We start from the raw sequence: 12,759 nt of genomic DNA, 5'->3' as shown, positions 1-12,759 counted from the left end.
TTAATTCCATAGAAGCATGTTTAGATTGGTTTATTTGGAATATTGCACTAATTTTTTTTTTTTATTGATTTTGGTGCCTGTGATGGTTTTTATAGTTTATATGTAAATTCCATGTGTCATACTTGTAACCACGGTATTTTTTTGTCGTAAATAAGAGCTCTTAATAAAATTGGAGTTCCGTTGAAAAAAAAATTAAAAATGGGCCTAAAGACAAGTGGCAAAAAATAATGACCCTCCAACAAATAAAGAGGAATTTTTTTTTCCCCAAGATATTTCATCACTTGTGAAAAATTGTTTTGTTTTTTTTTCTTGAAGTAAATAGAGTTTTTCATGTCTCAAAAAGAGAAAAAAAAAAAAAAAAAACCGTCAACTGCCTCAACCTGGTTTAGAATACTTGATTTGTTCGTATATGGATTAGGATCCGAACACGAAGACCTGACGAAGTGACCATCCTCCTTCTCCAACTTCTTCAGTTTCGCAAGATCCAATACGCATACTCAGACACCGATACCGATTTTCACATTCTACCACGTGCATATGAAAATGGTGGATGGGTTTGTGTAGAGACTGATCAGAAAGATCGAAAATGGCTACGAATCCTTCCCTCCTCCCCGAGATCGGCCCCGACGGTCTCCCTCGTGAAGCTCCAGTCATTGCCTACACCGAACGGGTCTCTCTCTCTCTCTCTCTCTCTCTCTCTCTCTCTCTCTCTCTCTCTCTCTCTCTCTCAGTGTGTGTGTATGTGTGTGTGGATTGGATATGATGAATTTCTTGAATGTGTCTGTGATCGTCGTCTTCTTTGTGCCAGATAATCGAGGCGGAGCAACTTCAGTTGAAGAAGTAAGTTCAATTTCACTTTTTTCAATCCGTCCACATCTGTGTGTGTGTGTGTTGGAGTTTGGATCTCTGTTGTTTTACTAACGTCCTTGTAAGTAGTTTTGTGTTTTAGTTGGACATATTGAGGTCCAGTGTCGAACAAGAATTTTGCTTTGTATGGTTGCCATGGGCATGTAGGGAAAACGGAAAAAAATTGATGAACTGAAACCGGACGGAGCAATTGATTTGCATTTTTATTTTCCTTAATTTTCTTAGCGCCTGATAGGAGAATGAGTTAATGTGCGAACGGGAAAAAAAAATTGGAGAAATGGTCTAGAATGTGATGTACATATGCTGAATTAGACTTCAGATGAATCTTTGATTGTCAAATTATAGGTATAGTTTTAATGGTATTTAGCAGTCTGGATGGGAAGCTATACATTGTTGAAGGTAGATTGTCATATTTAAATCGAGTCTTGGAAATGACTTGTTTTCTCTTAGTTGTTGTTTAACCCAAGATTTTTTATTACTTTGTTTAATCGTATCAGAAAAAAATTCTTTTATTCAGCACAACTCAAATGAAATGCAAACAAGGACTTTATAACATTTAAATTTAATCTTTTTGATATGGAAACCCTAACTTTACAATTGAGTCCGAATGCTTTGTTGATTGTGCAATTGACACTGAACTTCAGTATGATTTTTTGCATTTTATTTTTCCTTTATTGGCATGTGGTGACTAGAGCAGTAATATAGGAACCTTGCATTTCCACATGGTGTTCTAAAGTTAACTGACATATATGTGTGTGTGTATTATATTTCTGTCCAGATACATTGAAGAAAATTATTCTAAAATTCGTGATGTTGAACGGGAACTAGCGAATCTTACGTTAGAGATGAAACTCACTGCTGGGCCGAAGAAGGCAGGTTGATGCATTATTAACCTAGTTCTTTTCATTTTGTAAATTTATGAACTCTGTCTTTGTTAAGGTGTTTGGCTGAGTCATTATTGGTGGCTGTCATGCATGGGATATCTTAGCACTTGAGCACATGAGAAAGAAAATTGAGATGTCAACTGAGAGGATTCATGTTGCTAAGCTGAAGGAAGAACAAGCACGGAAGGTTTACTTCTCTTAGTCATACAGTTTATGCCCTCTTCAGATATGGAAATAAAATTATTATCTTTAATAATCGTGTGAGATGTTTAACATTTTATATTTAGTCTGTCTCTCTCTTGCATGCAGATCAGTGCTCATTGAATAATTATAATTTGCTTTACTATTGATTACTAAACTCTATCCCCCAATTCATAGAGATCACTATTCCTATGACATCATTTAAAAGTGAGAAAATCTGATTTGAGTTTTGGCGCATTAACCTCCTTTTCCTAAATCTAGTGATAGGAGCATTTGAGGAGGAATGGAGAGAGAAAAAAAATTTATTTTGTATTTTCTTTCGTCTACATTAATTATATTTTTTATTGTTGCAAATGTTATTTTTGTCAGTCAACATTATTAATATGTGTTAGTGTTATGTTAATAAGTGTGAGTTAGTAAAGGTACTAAAGTCATTGGTATGTACTTGACATATAATATAAATAGAGAGAGACCTATAATATGTGATTAGGTCTTTTCTTTTCACTCAATACTTCGACATGGTGTCAGAGTTGGTTACCAAGAGGTCTTAGGTTTTAGTCTTGTTGCCTGCATTTGCTATGTCGTGTTTAAAAATTATCGTATTCCTTGTAATAAGTTATCTATTGCGTGTTTATCTCTCCACGTGCTATCAGCTGTGTGTGCAGGGGAGTATTAAAGCTTGATATGCATTGTTGGCCCACAACCTAACAACTTAAGCTTTTAGGTAAAGTGGTAATTTAACAGTTAGAATCACATCATCCTTGCTTTTTATAGAACTGGTGGAGAGAGGGGTGGTGAATGGCAGTGTGTCAAGAAAACTCTGAAAAAGGTGAAAGTGTGATGACGGGGAAACTTTTGGCTGGCACGTGGCAGCTCTCCAGTGGTTGGATGGGAATGGAATTTTGGGGAAGGGCCTTTTTAGGGGTTCTTTTTTTGATGGTAATGGAGTTGTCGCAAGAGGGATGGTCATTGGTGGTCTGTCAAGAAATAGTGTTTGAAATTGGGGGCCAGCAGTTGTAATATTGGGGCAAAGTTGCAGATGATGAATGGTGTAAGCACGATTGTCTGTGTGTGCCTTGTATGGTCTTTAGCAGCGCTCTAATGGAATGGTGTTCTGGTGTGATATTGAACATTGGTCTCTTGTCTGTGGCTTTGATGACAGTGATGAGATATGTGGTTTAATGGATATCGTGGTATCAAGCTGATGCAGGACAGTAACAGAATCAAGCAGAGAGAGAGAATTAAGGGAGAGAGAGAGAAACGGGAGAAGAGAGAAAGAAAGAAGAAGGATGGAGGAGTAAGAAGAAGGAAGAAGAAATAGAGGGACAGGGCTGCAGGAAGAGGGGGGGGGGGGGGTGGAAGGAGCAGTCTGAACTCAAATATGATGACTGTAATAAAATTTGCAAAGAAAGTACTTATACACCCAATATTACAACTAAAACAAATAATTACAAACTAACCCCCAAAATCCACAAAATAACCATAAATTAATAAAAATTTTCCAAGATAAAATAAAAATCCAAAGTTCTAAAGCTATAGCTACAGTATAAGCATCTAAAGTTCTCCATTGGGGGTCCTCCATAACTTTAGCTCTGCCCATTTTTGATTTATTTTGTATTTGCCCATTTGGGCCAATTGAGTCTTAGACAATGCGGCAAAATAATTTTGAAAAATTTTTCTGCACAAAGAGTTAGATTTCTTTTTCTGATCTCCACAATCATGCCCTTAACTGGTTCTTTTAAAATGCAAGTGAAAACATGATCTTTTTGTGCACTTGATGCAAATTTGAGAAGGAGCTCCAGTATTTTTTCCTTCCTTTCATAATTTTTTGTCACAGTTTAAAGCAACAATTTTCTTGATTAATGAGGTTTTCAGAATATTGTTTCTTTCAATTTATTGTTTTCTCTCTTTTATATTCTGGATATATATTGTTATGTGTTGTAGGTGTGGGAAGCTGCATCAAAGGCCTTAAAGGAAGAGGAAGAGGTAAAGCAGAAGCTATGTGAAGATCTAAATCGCCTGGTAAATATCCTTATTTAATGCATATCTGAAGTGTAGCTTTTCACCAATCTTTTTTGACGTGTATCTTCTGTAGGTTCAAGAAAGTAGTAATGCACAATTCTCCAGACTTGAGGAGTTGAAAAGGCGACTAGAAGCCTTGAACCCTGGCAGAGTGTCTACATCTGTCCCTCAAGTAAGCACTCTTTTCATTGACAGTATTTATTTGATCAAGGATCACCCAAATTTCCATGCCCTGTCGAGCAAAATTTATGTTATAATCATAAGGAGGATGACCAATTCCGAAATATGTGAACAAATCTTGGAATTTAGGAAAATATTACACTGGAACTGTTTGTTTAATGTAGATAGAATCTGAAGATTGCAGATATTTTAGCTAGAGAAAGCAATATGTTGATGAAGATATCTAGATAATATCTAAATATAAAAGATTGCAGGTGCCTTTGCTAGAGAAAAAATATTGTGATGGATATATCTTGTGTCTCTTGTGTATTCATTTTGGGAACTAATTGAGATTGGGTTGGCACACTGTCTTCTATTGCATTTCAGAGAGCAATCGGGTGCTTTACTATCGCCTGTGTTCTGTTTATCATGTTTTTGGTAGAGCAACCTGCAGGGAAGGAGTGAGCTCAGGAGTGGAGTCAGAACTTAGCTTCTTTGCAACAAGGAGGAGATGCAGCAGTGTCGCAGAGGACTTTGTAGTAGAAGTGATATCCTGAGCAAGGGGACCTGGTGTTGGTTGAAGCACTCACAATAATAAGGACCTCTGTTTTGTTTGCCATTGCTCGTGGTCAATCCAAATGAAGGAAGCAGCACCGGGGGGGGGGGGGGGGGGGGGGGGGAGAGGGAAGTCAAGCACAGAACTGGAAGGCTTCAAGATGGGTTAAAAATGGACTCAGGGGTTTGGGAAATTGGTTGGGGGGGGTATCTGTAATAGCTTATGAAAAAGTAGGCTATGGACTTTGCGATGCTGGTTGAGAAAAGATGGAGGGAGTGCAATGAGGGGAAGTTTAGAAGCAGTAGTCCAAACTTCAAGAAAGTACAGAAATCAAAAGGCTATCTTGGATGACAAATTATGAGGAGAATAGGGCTAAAGGAGTTGAGGAAGAAGTAGTGGTAGAGGCGGAAGAAGCAAATCATTGAAAAGCCTGTGAAGTGCAGTATAATTTTGTGGCATATTAGGAGTTTGCATGACCTTGATATAATGGGAGTTTTTAAAGGTGGCCTGAGAAGGTGGAAGGAGGTGATATGCCTCTAGGAAGCTAAAATGAAGATCTCAACCTCCCTATTTGGGTTGGAAGGCGGGTGGGCTGCCCTTCCAGGCTCTGGCACTGCTGTAGGCATTATGGTGTTGTGGAATACAGTGGTTAAGAACAACTCAATGTGAAACTGAGGGAACATTCTGTATCCTGCTTGCTGGTGTTTAATGTTAGTAAAGTTGAATGGGTTTTCTCTGGAGTGTGTGGCCTTATAGAGGAGGGTGTTAGAAGGTCAAGATTCTCAAGAAGCTGGAGTCGCTGGGCAGTGGACACCAAAGAAAGGGTGGGTGGACTCTCTGCAGAAGCCAAAGATTGTGGGGAAGTGATAATGGGGGAGGTTGGAAGGTGTCTTATAAAGCAAGAAATCCTCTTAATGCACAAGTCCAGGGCTCTTTGGCTTGCTGAAGGTGATAGCAGCATAAGATAACCAACCTTCCCCCCCCCCCCCCCCAGGGAAGCCAACTAAACTAAATTGACAGCATCGTATTAATGTAGTCACTTTCTTTGAGGAGAATGGTATTACCGAAGGGATGGACTTTTATAGAAAGCTTTACTTTGATGGACTTTGAGTTTGCCGTCATTCATGAGGAGGATATAGAGAAACTTGAGATACCCTTCTTTTTTCTCTAGAATAAGAGGTTATGGGCGCTGCCAAGGAGATAAGGCACCTGGACTAGTATGTCCATGGACTTCATCAAAATCAAGAATGATGTTTTAGTTACTCCAATCATTTTTTTGATCAGGGAAAACTTGAGAGGAGTTTAAACTCCATATTCATTGTGCTGATCCTAAGGAGGAGGGCTAGTGATATAAAAGACTTTAGGCTTTGTTGGCAGTTTTTACAAATTATTGGCAGAAGTTTTGGTTTGTAGACTCAAGGAGGGGCTAGGATAAGTGATTTTACCTCGTGTTTGGATTGCAGAATGTAATTGAAGTAGGAAAGAAATGAAGGTAAAAATGGAATCAAGGTAGGAATGGAATTGGTTAGTAACATAGTTTCAAAAATCGCAGTTTTAATTCCTTTCCAACAATTGGTATTTTCAATGATCGCTATTGTTGCAATGTCACGGAGGGTCAACTCTCGAGATAAGGGGCTTGAATCCCCAATTCACCTTGACTAAATGGCAAAGTTGAGATCATATGAAAAGGGATAATATATGCGGTGGGAAATGAGTCAAAATATAGTCAAATGGAGTCGCCACTAACCTATTTTTACTCTAGGTGAGGTTAGAACACCTATTTAATATACTACTAGTTAATTGGTCTCTAAGCTATGCCTAGGTCCAAGGAAACTGATAGTCAATAGTCTGCATTAGCAGGTCAGATTCAGGAGTACAGTTATGTAAAGGGAAGGTACTCGCACCGCTTTACATTTGTTTGATGGATGGTAACTGATTAGCCTAGGGCTAGGATTACTTTTGAAATTAACCGATCAAGACTCAAGACTATTCCTTCTGGTATTTTGTCATCATTGAAAGTCACATAATTGGTGGAGAAGATGTTTCCCACTACATGATCAAAGTTTTTTATGGAAATGTTTGCGAACATGAGCTTTTTGATTTAAGACTCTCATTAGTGCCTTTTTGCAGGCTCATAATACAGGAGAAGGGACAGAACCGAGATCTTGGTTGGAAGTTTGTTCAATTCCTCTACCACGTTGAATTCACTCTATCGGATAATTTTCAGAAACTCACATGCCTCTTGGCAAATAACGGGATGCTTAACTGGCTTAGGAGTAGTTTCTTTTTCCTGAGGAACCTGCCTTTCTTCTACATAGATCTCTTCCCCTTCTTTTATCTTTCCCTTGTTGGCTTTTTCTACCCATTCCGGGGATTAGCAGCAACCGCTAAGTGTTATCCCCCCAACTCCTATTATATTTTTAGCTACTATTTTTTCCACTTGTCCTTCTTTGCCTCCTATAATTTGGCAATCATATTGCCAGTGAATAGCTTTATTATCAACATATGGAAATGATCTTGGCGGGCGGATGATTACTGGGGCTATTGGTTTGCCTTCAAATTGTGCTTGTGGATTCTCCTTCCGCAAGCAAACAACAATAAATGGCCTAGCTATGATTGATGGATGGACAACTCTAAATCTTTCCGTTTCGTCAGATTTTGTCATCATTGCTTCTTTATCTTCCATCTTCGATCAAAACTCAATCGACCTTGCATCCATAAGATTTGGCATTGTTTATGAAAGTAACACATTCTGAGACTTGAGAATTTGTTACTTTTGTTCTAACAACTACATTCACTGTTTCCCTTACATAAGTCCTCCTTGCTTACCAATCTTGCTTGTTGCAACTTTTCGAAAACCCAATTTTGCGGGTTTGAGATTTCTTCGACTTGCTTTCTTCTTTTCCCTATATCTTCCTTTACATTGTTAACGTAACTTCCTTCATGATTGAATAAGAGATTTCCCATAATTTATGGTTCCTTTCGGTCATCGAATTTCAGTCACTTTCTTCTCTCAATGCCTGCACTTGGTGTTTAAAAGGCCAACAGTTCTCAATTGAGTGCCTTGGTGCTCCTGCATGATACTCGCACTTGACATTAGCATCATACCACTTTGGGTGTGGTCGTGTAGTTGGCATCGTTGGTATGGGTACAATCAATCTCGCATTCAACAGTTGCGAATACAATTGTGCATAAGTCATGGGTATTGGTAAACACTCAACGTTTTTCCATTCTCTCTGGCCCCTTTATTCTGTCCCTTGCCTTTGCTGTTTAGGCTGCTCGGATGCTGGTGGCGCATTGGAAGCTATCAAAGGTGTGATAGTGCTAACCACAAAGTGCCTTCCTAACTCCTGTTGTACTCCCTTCTCTTTTATGAGATTCCTTCGACTTCCCTGGCCTTCTGCCATTTGCACCTCTCCTTCTTTCATCTTAAACCTCTTTTTGGAAGGGTCTGCTGTTGCGTTATGAAACTTACCAATTTTAGTTCCATGCTTTACCCTCTCTTCGGTCGATATTAGAGCTACAATTTCGGTAGCAGTCGTTCCCACCAACTGGTGATAATCGAATACTTAAGCGTATTGATGAACTTGATGATCCCTTCGTTATCTAGGATCGGAGGCTGGACTTGAGTTGCCATGTCACTCCACTTGCATATATGTTCTCTGAAGCTCGCATTCGCCCCTTTTTTCATATTCTGCAGGGTAAAATGAATTGGGCCCAATTCCACTACATGCTTGTAGTGATGGACAAAAGAGTTGGCTAAATCTCTCCAAGATCGAACCTGGGCTCGGTGGAGTTGTAGATACCACCTTGCTGTTGCTTTGGTAAGATTGTACTGAAAACAATAAATGAGGAGCTTATAATTAGAGAGATAGGCTAACAACTTGAGGTAATACATGGTTATGTGAGACATAGGGCACTTCGACCATCACACTTCTCAAAGTTTGGCATTTTAATATTCGCAGGTAGCACCACGTCAAGTACGAGACACAACTCATAGGCGTTGACGGGAGCAAGAAAGTTTGTCCCTTCGACTGCTTGCAATCTTTCTTCAAGCATCTGATACCTCTGATGGGATAGAACCTCTTCGACTTTCTGTTGGGTCACCATCCTTGCTTTTACTTTCCCTCACATTGTCATCGGAGGATGATGGGCATATTTAGGTTCTTGCTGCTTGTACTCATAGGTGAGTGGAGGCTGAGGGCATATATGGATAGGGATCCACAGGGCCTTTTGTGATCAAGGGTACAACCACGAGATGTAGGGCCTTGACGGGTGTGAACTTGGGTGGGAAGACTGGATCTTCTTCTAGCACCTGATTGGTTTTGGCGAATCAAGACTTATGTCTCTTCAATAATGGTTTGTGTGACTTTGTTGTTGTTTGTATATGTTTATGTAATAAAAACCTATATGCTACATGATTCTTTTTCTGCTTGTGGGTTTTGGGGCTTCTTTACGCCTTTTCTCACACACGTTACATGAGCTCTACACCGAAGTTGTACCCTTTATGATTAGGATGAAATGAAGTAGTGTTAGCCCTTGAGAGGCAAGAGCCTCCTAATGAGCACATGAAACATTCCACTCAGATTGCATCTTGTCCACTATTACCTATAATAGGTAGGGACAGGAGTTCTGCTGACCTTCTGAGCGATTAGAAGCAGACTGGGATAGTTTCATCCTTAGAGTTAGAGTCAAACTTCACATAGTGAACTGTAGCAATCCCAATCCCAAGATAGCCTTAGAGTGCTATCCCATGTATCTAGAAACCGATCCTCTATGGACTGCAACATCCTTCTCCGAGAAAACCTTTTTCTATGTTTTCATTTGGTTTGTATATTCTGTTTGCCCAATTTTGCTTTATGAATACTAACCCCGCATTCTCTATGTCCATTGTAGTTGCATTTTGCATTAGGGGCTCATCATTGCCCTAGCTCTGGCGATAAAGCACCCGTCATGGCTAAGTCTATAATAGAAGTGACCATAGAATCTGAGAAAACAACTCAAGCTCATGTCAAGATAGTTCAGGGCCAAACAAGCGATAGTCTTTCCGGATAGTTAAATCCCAGTGTTGCTAGCTGCAGTAAATATGGATATCCTCTTGAATCAGACATCTGAGTTGAGCTTAATGTGGTCTAGTTGGGATGAGGAAAGGAAGAGACAATTTAGTAGGACTTATGTGCTAATCGCTTCACTTTAGATGTCAGAGTAACACCAATTTTATAAAAGCTGTTGTCACATTTTGGAACCCTTCATACAACTGATTTATAGTGGGAGGCAAAGACTTGGCCCTGGTAATTAAGGAGTGTATGTTTCTTCTGAAGGTGAACCCCTCCTGCCCTTACAAGTTGTATGTTTACAACCAGAAGTACAACTTGCATAGAGGTTTTGCTTGATAATTAGTGCTCTTTGCTCATTAGATTGATCAAATACTGCTGGCCAATCAAAATTTGAAATGGGAGCATTTAAAGCTGATAGTGGATGATAGTACTAACATAACAATAGGGGATTGCACTTTTGCAGTGGCGATATATGACCTTGTCATATTTTCGGTGGCATTAGAGGTGATCAATGAACCGGTTGTCTCAGAACTTTAGCAATGATGTGTGCATTTCATTGACATAAGCACTAGTCATATAGGCATACCCTTTAGGATCATCATCATAACCTCTGAGACTTAGGTTAGCAGCAAAAAAGATAGGGTCATCAGGACCACAAGCTAAGAACAAAGCAAGCACAACATCCATGCGTACAAGCATTGCCATCGTGTGACCCTCCTTCATGCTCATTGGTTAGCTCATACTTAGCTTTCATTTTAGGACATTTCTTTGATCCTTATAATTTGCTTCACCGTCATCCTTACAATACTAGGAGGTAGTCCAAGCTAATGGGTGAACAAATGGAGAGTAGATTGGCCGGGTTAGAGCAGAATTGTGATAGGGTTAGCCAAGATGTCAAAACAATTTAGGAACAAATGAATATGTTTATTGAAATGTTCATGTCAATGAACAAAGGGAAAGCAGTCTAGATTGATCTGCCAGAACCTATTTAGGTGTTAGAAGAAGATCCTTCCCACTTGAGTTCACACCCATCAGGGCCCCGCTTCTTGCAATTGTGCCCTCGGTTGCAAAAGACCCTATGGATCCCCGTCCTTGTATTCCCTCAACCTCCTCTCACCAATATGAGTCTAAGCAGCAGGAACCTTGTTATGCCCAACATCCTCCGATGACAATGCTGGGGGAAGTAAAGCATGGATGGAGACTTAACAAGTAGCTGAGGAGGTTTTTTCTCAGCAGAGGTATTTGATGCTTGAAGAAAGATTGCAGGTAGTCGAAGGGACAAGCTTTCTTGCTCCCGTCAACGCCTATGAGTCGTGTCTTGTACCCGGCATGGTTGCTACCTCCAAAGTTCAAAATGCCAGACTTTGAGATGTATGATGGGTCAAAGTGCCCTATGTCTCACATAACCATGTTTTGCCACAAGATGACGACCTATCTATCTGATGATAAGCTCCTTATCTATGGTTTTCAGGACATTTTTACCAGAGCAACATCAAGGTGGTATCTACAGCTCGATTGAGCTTGGGTCCGATCTTGGAGAGGATTTGGCGAACTCTTTTGTCCATCACTATAGGCATGTAGTGGGATTGACCCTATATCGTTTTACCTTGTAGAATATGGAAAAAGGGAAGAATGAGAGGGAGAGACATGGTAGCTCAGGTCCAGCCTCCGATCCTAGATAAAGAAGGGATCACCATGTTCATCAATACGCTTAAATACTCGTATTATCACTAGTTGGTGGGAACGATTGACTTTGCAGCTTTGATATCAGCCAAGGAGCGGGTAGAGCATAGAATTAGAACTGGTAAGTTTCAGAATGCTACAGTAGACCCATCCAAAAAGGGGTTGAAGAAGAAAGGAGAGGTGCATATGGCAGAAGGCAAGGGAAGTTGAAGGAATCTCAGAAAAGAGAAGGGAGTACAACAGGGGTTAGGAAGGCACTTAGTGGTTAGCACTGTCACACTTTTGATAGCTTCTAATGCGCCACCAGTATCCGATTAGCCTAAACAGCAAGGGCAAAGGACAGAACAGAGGGGCTCGAGAGAATAGAAAAGGGTTGAGTGTCAATGTCAACCAATACCAATGACTTATGCGGAGCTGTATTTGCAACTGTTGAATGCCATATTGATTGTATCCGTACAAGCGATGCTAGCTAGACAACCACATCCAAACTAGTATGATGCTAACACCAGGCACGAGTATCATGCAGGAGCACCAGGGCACTTAATTGAGAAATGTTGGCCTTTGAAACACTAAGTATTGACGTTGAGAGACACGAAGTGGCTGGAATTTGATGACCGAAAGGAACCAAATATCATGGGAAATCTCTTACCTAGTTATGCAGGAGGTTTTGTTGACAATGTGGAGGAAGATATGGGAAAAAGAAGAAAGCAGGTCGAAGAAGTTAGAAGCCCACTAAATTGGGTTCTTGAAAAGTTGTAACAAGTTGGATTGGTAAGCAAAGGGAAGCAGTGAATGTAGCTGTAAGAACAAGAGTAGCAGATTCCCAGTCCCAGAATATGTTACTTTCAGAAATAAGATGCAAAGTTTTATGGATGCAAGATTGATTAAGTCTTGGTCGCAGATGGAAGAGAAAGAAGCAATGATGACAGAATATGATGAAATGGAAAGATTTAGAGTCATCCATCCATCAGTCATAGCTAGGTCATTTATAGCCGTTTGCTTGCGGTAGGAGAGTTTGCAAGCATAGTTTGAAGGCAAATCGATAACCCCACTAATCATCTGCCCGTTAAGACCATTTCCATATATTGATGATAAAGCTATCCCCTAGCGATATGATTTCCAAATACTAGGAGGTGAAGAAGGACAAGTGGAAAAAGCAGGAGCTAGCAATATAATGAGAGTTGGAGGGATAACATGCAACGAATGCTGCTATTCCCAGGATGGATGTAAAGAGCCAGGAAGGGAAAGATGAAAGAAGGGGAAGAGATATATTTTGAAGAAAGATAGGTTCCTCGGGAAAAAGAACTGCGCCCTAAGCCAGTTAAGCAGC

General features: G+C 40.1%; 1 protein-coding gene across 2 annotated transcripts in view; it reads left to right on the top strand.

The window, feature by feature from the left end:
• The first annotated feature begins 367 nt into the window (after positions 1 to 367).
• The window catches only part of LOC131146482 (uncharacterized), a 34,950-nt gene continuing 22,558 nt past the window's right edge, over positions 368 to 12,759 (top strand). The window contains exons 1-6 of one of the 2 annotated variants that reach the window (XM_058096113.1): positions 368 to 670; positions 809 to 840; positions 1,646 to 1,743; positions 1,856 to 1,938; positions 3,897 to 3,974; positions 4,048 to 4,146. In XM_058096113.1, coding sequence (XP_057952096.1) covers positions 587 to 670; positions 809 to 840; positions 1,646 to 1,743; positions 1,856 to 1,938; positions 3,897 to 3,974; positions 4,048 to 4,146 — 474 coding nt within the window. In that variant the 5' untranslated portion in view covers positions 368 to 586. The remainder of the gene's footprint in view (positions 671 to 808; positions 841 to 1,645; positions 1,744 to 1,855; positions 1,939 to 3,896; positions 3,975 to 4,047; positions 4,147 to 12,759) is intronic. The other variant, XM_058096114.1, reaches the window with a different exon arrangement.

The sequence above is a fragment of the Malania oleifera genome, chromosome 13, assembly GCF_029873635.1.
Source record: "Malania oleifera isolate guangnan ecotype guangnan chromosome 13, ASM2987363v1, whole genome shotgun sequence".
Taxonomy (NCBI): Eukaryota; Viridiplantae; Streptophyta; class Magnoliopsida; order Santalales; family Ximeniaceae; genus Malania; species Malania oleifera.
The sequence above is the reverse complement of the archived record's forward strand: the minus strand, read 5'-3'. Positions and strand labels throughout refer to the sequence as shown.